The sequence below is a fragment of the Schistocerca gregaria genome, chromosome 6, assembly GCF_023897955.1.
Source record: "Schistocerca gregaria isolate iqSchGreg1 chromosome 6, iqSchGreg1.2, whole genome shotgun sequence".
In the NCBI taxonomy this organism is placed as follows: Eukaryota; Metazoa; Arthropoda; class Insecta; order Orthoptera; family Acrididae; genus Schistocerca; species Schistocerca gregaria.
Genome location: NC_064925.1, coordinates 379,288,306 through 379,304,952, shown reverse-complemented (window position 1 = coordinate 379,304,952; position 16,647 = coordinate 379,288,306). Strand labels below are relative to the sequence as shown.

Here is a 16,647-nt window from a genome sequence, read left to right as displayed (position 1 = left end):
ATGTTAGTATGACATTAATGTCAGGGAGACGCCACCTAGAGCTGTTCGCCCGCCTAGAACAAGTCTTTGTATTTGAGGCCACTTCGGAGACTTGTGCATTGAACTTGACACTTAAATGATAGCATTAATAGGGGGCTGTTTACAAGAGGAAATGTTATTTTCATATATTTCTGGTTGTGGAGACACATAGCAAGAACATATGTGGAGATTATAATGTAATATTGAAACCAGTGATGATGATGATGATTTTTTTCTCTTTCTGTCTGATTTTTTTTGTTATTTTGCTCTTTAAACATTGGGGGTAAAGAGTAAAATCATTAAATTGAGTCATCGATTGTTGCCTTGTAAATAAATGTCTCCTTTACTGGATTCATAGGACAGTGTGCTTCATGAGACATGGCGTGTATTTATACAAGAAAGGCAACTTCTATTTACATAAAAAATTTGGAAAGTTAAGAAAAACTGTCTACATAAACAGTGAAATATGCAATTCATCACCATTAGAGACAGTTGAAGATCCATGTGACCTTGGAGTCTTTCGCAGTTGTATGCTTCAATAAAATGCTCTCGTCAAGGGTGCCAATACTCAGGGGCATGGGGGTGTGTACCCTCTCCCCCATCCCACCACTCTCAGGTAAAGGAAAAAAAAATAGTGTAGTCAGGTGTTTTTCTTTCAAGAAAATAGTTTAAAAGTCAGTATATGCAGGCTCTATGAGGCTTTGAACCGGAACTTTTTTATAGCTACTTACAAGTCACCATTCATCTTCCGAAATATTAAAAATACCCAACACCCTCGGGTCTTGCCTCCCCTCTCGCCCTTACAAATTATTGTATGGGTGACTCTACGTCCCCATTTACAAATCTGTTCAAAAGTTGCATCTGTATAGGCAGAACAATTTTAACTCCTGATGACAATGCTGGAGACAGTTATCTAAAGCTTGAGTGTTTTATTCAAAGTGACACAACTAGTAAACCGAGAAGATTTTATTAAAACAGAAGGTCCAGACACCAGCGGCTACCCTCAAGAATGCAAGCACCTACTGGCTACTGAAGATAAGCCTGCCTTCCCACATGTAGATGACACAGCAGCACCAGTTGCAAGTGGAGCTACGATAACATTTACAAAGAAGGAAGCATTGTCATTATGCGCAACAGTATCAGCAGCTACTAAGACATCAGTAACAACAAGGAATGTAAAATCAGTAGCAACAGAAGATCCAGCATGCAGTGAAGTGGGCTAAAAGAGAAAAGAAGTTGAAATGGTGGCAACAGAGGAGGAATCAACAGCTACAGCAGCAGTAACATTAGAAGCAGAAGCATAAGAAGAAGAAGAAGAAGAAGAAGAAGAAGAACCAGCATGCACCAATGTGAATAAAAGAATAATGTCTTCTTCCCATCTGAAGGATTTTTTTAATAGTAGCAAGGAAGAAGTAGTGCCAAGATAAGCAACTTTAATTATATAACAGTATTTAACAAGAATGTTTTCTCAATAAGAAACAAAGTGCACCAGTTAGAAACTGGACTGGAATCTATAGGTAACTTGGTTGTCTGCATTACTGAACACTGGTGCAAAGCAACTGAAACTGAATACATAGTTTTATCTTCTTATCAGTTAGCATGTCCCTATAGCAGATCAGTAGAGAGAGGAGACTTATGCGTTTATGTTAATATAGGACAAGTGAATTGACTTTTATGAGTCAAGACATTTCGAGCTATCAGTAGTAAAGTTAAAAGAACAATTTAAAAAACTTTCTTGTAATATTGGTCCACAGCTTCTATAAATTTTTTAAATGACGTCATCTTGGTCTCAGCTGTAAGTGTTTCATTTTATAATTGCAGTTTTGGCATAATGCCATTTTCAAGACTCTTCAAAGGACAATACAATATATTGAGAACAATGTAGAATAAATAGTTGTTCTGTGGTGTGCTTATTAAATTGCTATCTCTGCCTAAAATAAACCTATATGTCATAATCTTGTAAATATATGAATGTCAACAAACTAAGAAATTGACACATTGAGTTGCAAGCAGGCACAACAAAGAGACTGTTACACATTTTGCTTTTAACTAAAGCCTTCTTCAGAAAAGGAAACATATACATATTACTGCACACAAGCAACCACAACTCATGCATACATGACCACCATTTCTGGCAGCTCAGACTGGAATGCAACTGTAATGTTGAACATACGCAACAATCTGGGGAGGATGGAAGCTTGACAAGACTGCCATTAGGCACAATACTGGGAGAGGCAGGGATGTGGGGAAGGTAGTGGGGAGGGGGGGGGGGGGGGCAAAACTGGGTTTGGAAAAGCACAGGAACAGGGAAGTGGAAAGACAGATGGATCTGTTGGCAGAGGGCATCACATAAAAAGGGATGTGAATAGGGAGGAGCTGATAGAGCAGAGGGGGTGGAAACTGTTGTTTGGACGGTGTGGGAAAGGTGGGTTACCTTGGTTTGAGGTTGGGATTATTTCATGAACACATAGTGTATTGTAAGGATAATTCATGTCTGTGCAGTTCAAGAATACTAGTGGAAGAGGGGAGTGTCCAGGTGGTCCAGATTGCGAAGCAGTCATTGAAATAAAGCATGTTGTGTCCAGCTGCACATTGCGCGACAGTGTGGACTATTTTGCTCGTGGTCACAGTTTGATAGTGGCTGTTCATCCTGGTGAACAAGTGGTTGGTAGTCGTTGTTGTTGTTGTTGTTGTTGTTGTTGTTGTCTTCAGTCCTGAGACTGGTTTGATGCAGCTCTCCATGCTACTCTGTCCTGTGCAAGCTTCTTCATCTCCCAGTACCTACTGCAGCCTACATCCTTCTGAATCTGCTTAGTGTATTCATCTCTTGGTCTCCCTCTAAGATTTTTACCCCCCACACTGCCCTCCAGTACTAAATTGGTGATCGCTTGATGCCTCAGAACATGTCCTTCCAACCAATCCCTTCTTCTAGTCAAGTTGTGCCACAAACTTCTCTTCTCCCCAGTTCTATGTAATATCTCCTCATTAGTTACGTGGTCTACCCATCTAATCTTCAGCATTCTTCTGTAGCACGACATTTCAAAAGCTTCTATTCTCTTCTTGTCTAAACTATTTATCGTCCATGTTTCTTTTCTATACGTGGCTACACTCCATACAAATTCTTTCAGAAACGGTTTTCTGACACTTAAATCTATACTCGTTGTTAGCAAATTTCTCTACTTCAGAAACGTTTTCCTTGCCATTGTCAGTCTACATTTTATATCCTCTCTACTTTGACCATCATCAGTTATTTTGCTCCTCAAATAGCAAAAACCCCTATACTACTTTAAGTGTGTCATTTCCTAATCTAATTCCCTCTGTATCACCCCCGACTTAATTCGACTACATTCCATTATCCTCGTTTTCCTTTTGTTGATGTTCATCTTAAATCCACCTTTCAAGACAATGTCCATTCCGTTCAACTGCTCTTCCAAGTCCTCTGCTGCCTCTGACAGAATTACAATATCATCAGCAAACCTTAATGTTTTTATTTCTTCATTTTAATGCCTACTCCAAACTTTTCTTCTGTTTCCTTTACTGCTTGCTCAATATACAGATTGAATAGCATCAGGGAGAGGCTACAACCCTGTCTCACTCCTTTCCTAACCACTGCTTCCCTTTCATGTCCCTCGACTCTTATAACTGCCATCTGCTTTCTGTACAAATTGTAAATAGTCTTTCGCTACGTGTATTTTACCCGTGCCACCTTCAGAATTTGAAAAAGGGTCTTCCAGTCAACACTGTCAAAAGCTTTCTCTTAGTCTACAAATGCTAGAAACATAGGTTTACCTTTCTTCAATCTTTATTCTAAGATAAGTCGTAGGGTCAGTATTGCCTCACATGTTCCAACATTTCTACAGAATCCAAACTGATCTTCCCCGATGTCAGCTTCAACTAGTTTTTCCATTCGTCTGTAAAGAATTCGTGTTAGTATTTTGAAGCTGTGACTTATTAGACTGATAGTTCAGTAATTTTCACATCTGTCAACACGTGCTTTCTTTGGAATTGGAATTATTATATTCTTCTTGAAGTCTGAGGGAATTTTGCCTGTCTCATACATCTTGTTCACTAGATGGTAGACTTTTGTCAGGAATTGCTCTCCCAAGGCCGTCAGTAGTTCTAATGGAGTGTTGTCTATTCCCGGGGCCTTGTTTCGACTCAGGTCTTTCAGTGCTCTGTCAAACTCTTCACACAGTATTGTATCTCCCATTTCATCCTCATCTGCATCCTCTTCCATTTCCATAATATTGTCCTCAAGTACATTGCCCTTGTATAGACCCTCTATATACTCCTTCCACCTTTTTGCTTTCCCTTCTTTGCTTAGAACTTGGTTTCCATCTGAGCTCTTGATATTCATGCAAGTGGTTCTCTTTTCTCCAAAGGTCTCTTTCATTTTCCTGTAGGCAGTATCTATCTTACCCCTAGTGAGACAAGCCTCTACATCCTTGCATTTGTCTTCTGGACATCCCTGCTTAGCCATTTTGCACTTCCTGTCGATCTCATTTTTGAGACATTTGTATTACTTTTTGCCTGCTTCATTTACTGCATTTTTGTATTTTCTCCTTTCATCAATTATATTTAGTATCTCTTCTGTTACCCACGGATTTCTACTAGCCCTCGTCTTTTTACCTACTTGATCCTCTGCTGCCTTCACTACTTCATCCCTCAAAGCTACCCATTCTTCTTCTACTGTATTTCTTTCCCCCATTCCTGTCAAATGTTCCCTTATGCTCTCCCTGAAATGCTGTACAACCTCTGGTTTAGTCAGTTTATCCAGGTCCCATCTCCTTAAATTCCCACCTTTTTGAAGTTTGAGTCCACATCTGCCCCTGTAAATGTCTTGCAATTTAAAACCTGGTTCTTAAATCTCTCTCTTACCATTATATAATCTGTCTGAAACCTTCTAGTATCTCCAGCGTTCTTCCATGTATAAAACCTTCTTTCATGATTCTTGAACCAAGTGTTGGCTATGATTAAGGTATGGTCTGTGCAAAATTCTACCAGGCGGCTTCCTCTTTCATTTCTTAGCCCTAATCCATATTCACCTACTATGTTTCCTTCTCTTCCTTTTCCTACTGTTGAATTCCAGTCACCCATGACTATTAAATTTTCGTCTCCCTTCACTACCTGAATAATTTCTTTTATCTTGTCATAGATTTCATCAATTTCTTCATTATCTGCAGAGCTAGTTGCTATATAAACTTGTCCTACTGTAGTAGGTGTGGGCTTCGTGTCTATCTTGTTCACAATAATGGTAGTCATACCAATATAAAAACCTGTGCAGTGATTTTAGCAGACCTGATATATGATGTGGGTGCTTTCACTGGTGGCGCCGCGTCTGATGGGGTAGGGTAAGCCTGTGATTGCACTGGAAGAGGAAATGCTGGGTGAGTGGATTGGGTAGGTCTTGCACCTGTGTCTTCCACAGGGATATGATCCCTGTGGCAAGCAGTTGGCATTGGGAGTGTTATAGGGATGGATTAAGATGTTTTGGAGGTTGGGTGGGCGATGGAGCACTGTTTGATGATGATTCATACTAGCTGCACATAAACCTATCAATTCCATAAAACTTGAGTTTTTCTGAGAGAGTAACATAATCTACACACATTTCTTGGAAAGATCACAGAAAATGCCAACTGGTGATATTTTATTATTTGAGGCTTATGCTATTTGATAAGTGAATGTATAAATGACATTCTCAGTCGAATGACCCTTCTGGGTTCCCAACTGAATTACGGTAATTAAATTGTTTCTGCTTAAGTGAGAGACTACTTTTGAGTTCATTACTTTTTCAAATATTTCAGAAAAAGTTGTCACTAAGAAAACTGGACAGTAGTTGCTTAATTCTTTCGTATGGAGAGGTTTAAAAATTTCATGGTTTAGATCTTACCTAGCAACCAGAGTGCAGATCATAGAGATATCCCAAACTTCAGGTAACTCAAAAATATGATAAACATGTTACAGATCCAGAATATTTGAACATTGGAGTGCATTATATCCAGTAGTATTTCTCAGTTATATTAATGACTTCCCACTGTGGGTCACACAGGATGAAACTGTGTCATTTGCTCATGACAACAATACAATAATTGCAGATGGCAGACAAGAAATGTAAGAAGTAATAGGTGACAAGGAACTTACGGTGGTGAACAACTGGTCTACAAACAACATAGTAACTTTTAATGTAAAAGAGACTAGTAACATGAACTTCTGTGTAAGTAAAAGACCCAATATAAAAAAATTGTATGTAGATAATGATACCACAGAGTACGTAGCTAGTGCAAAATTTTTGGGTATATTGATCACCAGTTAAAATGGGATGAACATAACAGAGTACTTGGAAAAACAGTGTGCTCAATTTGCAAATGCCATATGAATACTAACCACAGTGTGTAATAGCTCGTGCCTAAGAACAACATACTTTGCATGATTCCATGATGAGTTGTGTATATGTGCCTGTATTCTGATTTTGCTACATATAGAATGTTTTCTTCTGTTATCTTATATACCTGTGCTATCAATTATGTATATGTGTTTGTATAATGTTGATATCTATACAAAAAATTTGTCTCTAGGTGAATGAATGAATAAATAAATAACACAGGCCAACGAAAAATGTTTTTTGAAAAACTTTTTTTACTTTCATAGCTGATCTTTATAGATTCGTATGAGCTGAATCCAAATCCAGCCTTAGGTTATTTCTTTTGTATCGCCCATATTTTTTGAGCAATATATTTTTATTATATAGTATAAAAATCGTATGCTATACGGTAAACAGGGAAATTAATGAAATGCTTTGTTATAACATAAGCATGGTTTGTATGTACAGTAAACTACTTAAAACAATGATATACGTTAATAGAAGTTTCACTTGTCAGCTGGAATTGGTTTGTATTTTCTTTCTCTTTTTATTTTGAAGCTTCTTGTGTAGCTTTTTCTGCAATGAGTCGTTCGCTGAACTTCTTGGTGAAGTGCCCAACAGTAGTCGCCCATCATGTTGGTGTTCCGGCGGCCTTGGTAGCATTTTTCCATCACTTTAATGTCCTGGTGAAAATGCTCTCCTTGCTCTTCACTAACATCTCCCATATTGTCCGGGAAGTAATCAAGGTTACTGTTCAAAAAGTGAACTTTCAGGCTCATTAAGCATCCTAAGGTTTTAAAATTATTTAACATTTTAGCTGTAATAGAAGCATATTCTGGGTCTTTTTCATGTCCTAAGAACTTATTAACAACTTGCTTGAATGATACCCATGCTTCTTTCTCATTTAAGGCCATTATGGATTCAAAGTTAACATGAGACATTAATTTTCTAATGTCAGGTCCGACAAAGATGTCTTCTTTTAGTTTAGCCTCTAAAAGGTATGGAAACTTTTGGCAGAGATACTTAAAACATTGTCCATCTTTAGGCAAAGCCTTTACAAACTGTTTCATTAGGCCTAACTTTGTATGTAGAGGTAGTAGGAGTGTTTTTGGATCTACAAGGTTTTTGCATAAAATGTTATTCTCACCAGGTTTTAAAGACTTCCTCACAGGCCAGTTCTTTCTGCACGAGTGTTGATCCCTCCATATCATAAGAACACCAAATCTAAAGGCTTTTTTCAACTTTTTGGACCATTTTTTCAGGTCTTCATTTCGCACATAACATACCTTATGTGACGCCCAAAATTTATCTTGGTCACCAAGTTTATATCCAAAGTATGACAGATAAACCTTTTTCAGAAAGTCTTTAATGTTTCTTTAGTCTTTTTTAATATAACAAAAACTGTCAGCAGAGTTTTTACAGTCACAATTAGACATTGTACTGAGCACATGTACAGGAAACTGGAAAGTGAGGTTAGGTTAACAGTAATCAAAACACCACCTGTTAACACAAAAATAGAATCGACCTTTTTTTGCCAGCAAATGTTTTTCAGCAGTGCTACCAATGTCATCTACATTTATTACACCTCCCTTTTAAATTATTTTAACTATATAAAAGCTGTTAAATTCTTTAAAAAATCGCTTAATTTCATAAATTTAAATGTAAAATGTGAAGAAATGGTGGGTGATGCAGTTTTTAAGTATCATATGGATTTCTCACCCTAAAAAACATAATAATAAGGTATTTTCAGCAAGAAAGCTTTTCCATCGTTGACCTGTGTAATAGATTGACTCTTGTATACACTATTTTTCTTATCACAAAGGCTGAAGTTGACAGTTATTCATTATTTGTATAAATGTTAAAGAGTTGGTGTCTCTGTTCTCTGATATATATAAATTGTATTTTTCAGAAAATGGAACCTACCCCAACTGCTGACCTCGACCGTACCAATGACCGTGTGTACGACTGCACGACCAGCGTAGTGAGGGCCATCATGCTGCTGTCACAAGGTTTGAGAACTAATCCGTACAGTCCAGTTCCAGCAGCATATGAACGAAAAAAGCAGACTCATGTTGTCTAACAGATTTTGATGTGTATAATGCATTATATCTATGCTGGCTTGCAAATATATCTTCCTTCATATGAACATAGAGCATTTTATTTTTAGGGTTATTAGATGTGTTACTAATACAAAATCAAGAACTTGTGGCTATTTTTTTTGGGTGAGATCCTTTTCTGAGATTAGTGGAGGGGTATGATTCTCTCAATTTTCATCAATGCCAGCAGAATCTGAGCTCACATTTATGCAATTAAGCCTGTGAAAGCTACTTGTCTTATCAGTACTATGTGCCATTGATTTTTAATATTTATTCTTGTTCTAAATTATCTCATCTTTGAATGACTACTCATGGCACAGTATTGGATAGCTATGTAACTGCTATATTTTCATGCTATTATTTTCTCTCTTCTACAATGCCCTCTTCAGTCCATGAGACCCTAGAGCCAGGAATGTCATGTTTATTCTTTTGTAGGCCTTGAGTACAGGTCTGCAGGATCTGTACTCATGTCCTGTTCTCATTAAGGTGCTCCCATTTGTGAAGATTAGTGTTTCTTATATATACAAACAAAGCAGAGACAATACTTTCTGGTTCATAGAAAGGGATCTACAGGAATTCCTGCATTTGGTTTACTTTATCGCTCTGATAGTCTTTTTCCTATATTTTAAATTTTTTCCTTGTGGCATTCCATCAGAAAATAGTTTTGTACAGGGTGATTAAGATTAAAGTTAAACTTTCAAGATACTGTAGAAATAACTCCTCTGGTCAGATTGATGTCAAATTGCAACAGAATATTATCGGAGAAGGGGGAAAACGTATGGCACAAGGGGGGGAAAGGGAGTGAAAATTGATCAGTAGATGGCACTGTATGTGTCAGAATATGTAAATGAATTTTGTCAGGTGCACGACCCATTGCAGTTGGTACAAACATGCTGGGTACATGGCTTTTCCTCCTTTTGCATCTGCGATATTCGCCATGACTGTCTCAATGCAGGATTGTGCTCTGCTTGTAAAGCTCTATTACAAGAATGATTACTGTTGCTTTGCAGAAGTTCCAGACACTAAAGTGTTTGAAAAAAGGCGTTGGTCTGATGACAGCCATGGATCTGGAGAAAATGATTCAAAACTTTGAAAAGTGCAGTGTGGTCTCAGCTCTCTGTGACTGCAGATGTGTGTGCAAGTTGCATTTGTGTGTGTGTGTGTGTGTGTGTGTGTGTGTGTGTGTGTGTGTGTGCTGCTGACAAAGGCCTTAATGGCTGAAAGCTTTAATTGTGTGAATCTTTTTATTGTGCCTATTGCGACTCAGCATCTCTGCTATATGGTGAGAAGCAACTTTCCTTCTCTTGTATTGTTACATTCCATCCTGGGTTTTCCATTGTTTGAAAAAGAATCAGTTTGTAGAAATAACAGGAAGTGTGAAAAACATTATTGTAAAAAAAAATATTGAAGTTGCCAAATCATGTCTCCACTAAATTGCTGAAGTTTGCTACACTTGATTTTCCCAGGAACAAATCATATCTGAGAACACTGTTATATTGCCACTACATGTATTGCATCATCCAGTTCATTTGTTTTGAGTCATGTGTTCACTGAGCATGCAGTTCTGAGCTCTTGTACTGAATTTTACACAGTCAGTTATTGGTTAAAAATACAATTGTTGCAGTTTTTAGCCATTCGTTCCAAAACAAAAGTAAGTCCCATATTGTTCCAATAATAATGTGAAATACTTTTGTAATGTAACCATGGGGAAGAATGATTTTTCATTATTTAATTACTTTTTAGGCTACACCAATCATCTTCTGAATTAATGAAAAATATTAGTTTTATGACAGAAGCAGTATGGAAAGTACAAGTAGGCAGTGTTTTCATGGACAGTATCTGCAAGATGTGTGTGATAATGCCGTGACTTGTGGGAACGAACTGACCAGTGAAGAACAAGAACTTTTATTATGGTGAAGCAACTGTCAGTCTTACTGTGATGTAAGGGGAGCCGGAACAATGAAAATGACAAAATTAACGTTTTTCTTTTCATTATAAAATTATTTCAAGTTTTCTGAATAAAACTAATCAAGTTTCACCCTTCTAAGTGAATTCTAAGTGTGTTTTTTATCGCTGCAAAGTTGACACGCCGCATAAACGGTTGTAACGACTTGGTGTGTCACCTCTGACGGCACCGCTCGCTGGCTGCAAGCAGGGTACCTTTGCAAAATTGTACAGTGTTTTGTTGTCCAACGCTGTATGGCTTTATCTCTGTGACAAGTGACTGTTCATATCGGTAAACATAAAGGCTATACCATGTGTGTTGACTTGTGGAGTTTGCTTTTTGTTGCTTCGCTGTTCAATTTTGCGTATTTGACGAATATTGCTTGTTCCTGTTTTATGTATCTGGTTTGTGGATATCAGTATGCCCCGTTTCAGCAATCGTGTGCTTAAGAAAAGGCGCAGTGAGTGGAAGAAGAAATCTTTAGTTGTTTCGAAAGGAGATGCTGCTCATTCCAAAGGAATGTGATAGAAATTCTTCCAGCAAGAAGCTTTGTGACAGCAAATAAAAATTTGAAAACTATGAAAGTGACAGTAATGATGTCAATGAAATAATTAACATTTCCTTGCTCTCTAATATTTTGAAACATATATTATGCCATGTTTGCAAAGAAAGAGGCCTGGAATTGAAAATAACTTCACACATTGGTTTGGCATGTAAAATGTCAGTAAAGTGTAACAAATGTGCTGCAGAAGTTTCGTTTTATAATTCCTCATAGTGGTAACAGTGGAAAGAAGGCGTATGATATAAATATTAGGCTAGTGTATGGCTTGCGTTGCATTGGCAATGGCAGTGCTGCAGGGACAATGTTATGTGGAATTATGAACTTGTCATAACCACCAACCAAGTTTGGATTTTATCATGAATTGGTGGGATCTTCTGCTGAAGATATTGCTCAAGCAACAATGAAGAAAGCAGTTGAAGAATCTGTGACAGATGATGGGAATTGTAGAGATTTAACTGTTGCTTTAGATGGATCATGGCAACATAGATGTCATAAATCTCTAAATGGAGTTGTGACAGCTACCAGTGGAGACAGTTGCAAAGTAATTGATGTTGCTATTCTCTCAAAACATTGTAGATTTAAGGGCAATACCAAGGACGAACATAGTGAAAGTTGTGAAGCAAATTTTCACGGCACGAGTGGATCGATGGAAGTAGAGGCAGTGAAAGCAATTTTTTCCAGATCACAGGAGCGGTATAATGTACGATACACTAACCATCTAGGAGATGGTGATTCTAAGGGATATAAAGCTGTAGAGGAACTCAAACCTTATGGCAGTGAAATTCACATTAAAAAACGAGTGCATTGGACATGTGCAGTAGCGCATGGGGGCTCGCTCGCTTGCGCAAACTAAAGCAAACATTAGGATCCCAGATGCTTAGTGATGTTAATACACTTGGAGGAAGAGGAAGATTAACAGATGAAGCAATTGATAGATTGCAGAGGTATTATGGGTGTGCAATTAGGCAAAATACAAGAAGCATTGAGCATATGAGGGGAGCAGTAAGGGCTTAATTTTTTCATACTGCATCAACAAATGAGCACCCCAACATGCACTGTGCCCCACAGGTGATGACTCATAGTGTAAGTGCCAATCAGGAAAAGAATATGCCCATAAAAACAGTTTGCCAAATGATGTAATTGGTGTAATTAAGCCCATGTTCAGAGATTTACCACAGCCAAATTTATTGGAAAAGTGTTTACATGGGAAAACACAAAATCCAAATGAAAGTGTAAATAATTTAATTTGGATTATTATTCCCGAAAGAGTGTTTGTACAGATAAAAACATTGCATTTTGGAGTGTATGATGCAGTGGCAACCTACAATGAAGGAAACATTATCAAATGTGATTTGCTGAAACGTTTAGGTTTCCATCCAGGACACAACACCATTTCCACAATGCGCCTAATTGATGAAGAATGACTAAGAGATGCAGGAAGAAGAGACAAAAGCCTACAACATGCAGCAAAAGGGAAGAAAAGACCAGTGAAAAAGAAACTAATACTGGAAAAAGAAGAAGATGCTGATAATCCATCATATGGGGCAGGAATGTATTTAAAAACTTTGGAAGCCATTTCCTGTAACTTTAAAATTTTCATCTTTGTTGAACATTTTCTCAAAAACTGCTAACAGTAGATCAATGAAATTTATACACAATATTGTTTATTTCGTTTCCTTCATTTTTATAACAAATTGTAAAAAATATTGTATAATTCAAGAGTTATAGAAGAAAAAGTGCAAAATTTTAGAGGAAAAAATAAGGATCTGTTTAAAAAAATTGTAAAACAAAAACCAATAAATATTTCTTAACATGGCATTAGAACTTTGTAGAGAAATATTCACTGAACATGTAGTCCAAATTCCAGAGCAATATGTTTAATGGTTTTAGAAAAAATGTTCCTTCTATTTGCTGAAATTAACGTTGAGGAGAGGGATCGTTCCATCTCCCCTTAAGTGTTTCATGTGTGGCTGGTTTTAAACACAGATTCTCTCAACATAAGAAAATTTGCTGTGTTGCCTTTAAGCACCATAAATGATTTGTTTCATCTGGACTGCGTGAAATAAGTTTAGAAAAGGCAAAGACTTTCAAAATGAGAGGCTTTAGTGTTATTCCTGGGAATAAAATGTGCCCAACCTGTATCAAACTTATTAATGAAAAACAAGCAAGTGACAACTTATCACCAGACTATATAAATGACATTAATGTGAAGGTGCAGACTCCTGAAAAACCTGTGCTCAATACTAGATCAACTAGCTTAGGAGTATCTCCTGCAAAGCTGCATTCAGTTGCTCAGCGTAGTCAGTATGCAGCAGCCACACGAAAATTGGTATCAGCAACTGGGACTCTGAAAGCAAAAATTTCACATGCATATCAAGTTGAGCTGGTTGCTGATACAAGCACTATCCCTGACAGTGATTTAACTGAACTGGAAGCAAAGTTGTCAGAAAGTCAGTTCCAAATTTCAGGTTTCTGAATATTTGGTACAACAAGAAAGAGATCTTTTAATGGAGAAGGGTATTTTATTGATGGCTGAGCAGAAAAGAGGAAAGACATTGCCACATGATACAGTGCAAAAAGTAAAGTGTTTTTATTTGGATGATAGAAACACAAGAATAATGCCCAAGACAAGGTGAGCACCAGCAAAAATACCTATGAACAAAAGTATCTTGTTTGAAGTAATTTAACTGAACTGTATTTTCTCTATAAAAAAAGTATCCTGAAGACAAAATAGGATTCTCAAAATTTGCTTCTCTTCAACCAAAACAGTAAATACATGCAGGATCATCATCAACACATACTGTATGTGTGTGCATTTACCACCAAAATGTAAAATTGCTTCTAAATTCCATTTCTATTAAGGAAACATACCAAGATCTAATTAACGAATAACATGTGATATAAATAATTGAGCCTGCTTCATCTGTGTGAAAAATGCCCCACTAGTTCATTGCTTCTAACCCACCTGGAAAATGAAATAGAAGACTATGATTCTGATGAGATGGTTCAGTACAGTCAATGACTTTAAGTGTTAAAATAACTTATGTTTCAGAATTCGTGAGACTATAATTAAGAAAATTGAAAAATTACTCCTATCTCTTATTTCTCAATTCCAATCTGATTATCTGAAAATTAAGACGGAAACACTTGATGAAGGATCAGTGTTAATTTTAATGGATTTAAGTGAAAATCTCAATTTTGTTGTTCAAGATGAAGTATTGGGGTTCCATTGGAATAATGGCAGCTGCACTCTTATGCTGTCCATATATATTACAAAAAGGACAAACAGTTGCATGCAAAAAGTATTTGTATTGTTTCTGATGATCTAAAACATGATGTTGCCTTGGTAGTGCCAGACCTAGAATACTGTATTGAATTTTTTTAAGTGTGAATTTCCAGGATTCATCTTGCATATGTTGAATATTTCACTGATGGCTGTGTGCTGCACACTGGACTCGCGTTCGGGAGGACGACGGTTCAATCCCATCTCCGGCCATCCTGATTTATGTTTTCCGTGATTTCCCTAAATCGTTTCAGGCAAATGCCGGGATGGTTTCTTTGAAAGGGCACGGCCGATTTCCTTCCCAATCCTTCCCTAACCCGAGCTTGCGCTCCGTCTCTAATGACTTCGTTGTCGACGGGACGTTAAACACTAACCACCACCACGACCTATGTTCTGCACAATATAAAAATTGTAAGAATTTCAGAAGTATCTGCTACCGTGAATATGACTTCAACATAAAGTGCAGCTGGTCGTTTTTGCTACAAGCCATAGCAAATCTCCCTGTGATGGTATTGGTGGCACTGTTAAAAGACTTGTCACAAAAACAAGTGTGCAAGGAGTTTATAAAGTTCAAATACTTACAGCTTCACAGGTATTTGAATTCTGTCATGAGAACCTGCAAGGCATTTATCTTTGTTCCTAAAGATGATATGCTACAAGTCGGGCATTATCTTTCTCAGCACTTCACAAGTTCAAAAACAATTCCAGGAACACTATCTATGCATCACATTGTACCAATATCACCAACCAAGATTGGAGCAAAAAGGCTGAGTTGTGATACGGATTTTAGTATCATGCATGGTTTCTCAGATGCATTTCCGCCACTAATGCCAGAATGCACTGTTTAGCCCAACTGCTATGTTGCATGTGCATATGACTCTCCTTGGTATTTGGGAATTGTTGAGAAGGTGAATCGTGAAGGAGGAGATGTTACAGTAAGGTTCATGAGGTTCATGCATCCTCATGGACCATCTCCGTCCTTCTATTAACCTGATAATGATGTTTGTGATGTTGATTTATCTCATATTCTGTGTGAAGTTGAAATCACCACAGCAACAGGCTGTACTTATTCTCTGAGCAAAGAGTCCTCAAAGTTGGTGGAAGAAAAGTGGTTCTCATACAAAAAAAAAAAAAAAATATTATGTAAGCATCAAAGTGTCTCATCACGTGTGTAGTTCCAAATCACCTTGAATGCAGATTGCAGCACCAGCATTTTGTGCAATGTTGACAATATTGGTTTTGACAAAATGCTTAAATATTATAAACAAAATGCTATTTATTTTTACATTGAGTTAAGTTGGTTATGGCAGAGATAAGAAAGTGTTCATATCTCATGTAATGTGCAAGTTGCCCTATATTTTATAATGTGTAATTTTGTTTCATATATTGCAGTTTTTGTTCAATTTGGATATTGTTAAGTGTACTTATGTTGTCAATGTCTCTTGGGTAGTACTCTCTCTCTCTCTCTCTCTCTCTCTCTCTCTCTCTCTCTCTCTCTCTCTGTGTGTGTGTGTGTGTGTGTGTGTGTGTGTGTGTGTGTGTGTGTGTGTGTGTGTGTAATTTTTTTCCCCAGTGCTATTCACTTCTCGGAACTGATTTTTCGTGTGATGAAACTTTATTATTTGGAGATCACTTTTTAATTTTTCTGTGTTTTCCAAGGGGGGCGGGGGGAGGCGGCAATTGTCCAAAATATTTTTTCTAATTTAGCAATAAAATTAAATAAAATTAGTTTACATACATTTAATGGACAGTTCTAACATGTTTTTAGAAACTACATGTCTGAAAGAATATTCAGGGAAAAAACTGTCAGCATACCATTTTTTGTTTGAAAACTGCAGCCAATTTTCAAATTTTTACAGTTTACTTTCAAGTAACACATTGCATCAAACTTTCATCAATTTCTACCAACAGAATGTATATAAAGCAATAAAAATTGGCTAAAGTTCATGATATTAGATACAAAATCAGTACACAGAATCTCAATCCACAACAATGGGTGTCGTGGCTGGATGACTTGACATGGAGTGACCCATGACCTTGCCATGGTGGACGGACTTACGTCACTAACAGTGTCACACCTGTACACCCATGCACACTGAGTAGTACAGTTTGTTTAACTTCAAACACACATCTTAGGCATTGTTGTATGATTCATTTGTCATTTGTAGTCGCCCACTATTAAATTATGATGCTTATAGCGCCATCTATTGCTACATTTTGTAACAATTTTTTTTTCTGTTGTATCTTTTCACCCTTCTCCAATAATATTTTGTTGCAATTTGACTTCATTCTGACCAATGGTGTTATTTCTACAGCATTTTGGAAGTTTAACTTTAATTATGATCACCCTGTACATCAATAGTGACTGTATACTGCCACAGT

At 37.2% G+C, this 16,647-nt stretch overlaps 1 protein-coding gene across 10 annotated transcripts in view; it reads left to right on the top strand.

Annotated features, from left to right (window-relative positions):
* LOC126279066 (focal adhesion kinase 1) overlaps window positions 1–16,647 on the top strand; it is a 743,693-nt gene that overhangs the window by 700,631 nt on the left and 26,415 nt on the right. For all 10 annotated transcript variants that reach the window (XM_049979508.1, XM_049979509.1, XM_049979513.1 and 7 more), the window contains one exon: window positions 8,289–8,388. In XM_049979508.1, the coding sequence (XP_049835465.1) occupies window positions 8,289–8,388 (100 nt within the window). The remainder of the gene's footprint in view (window positions 1–8,288; window positions 8,389–16,647) is intronic.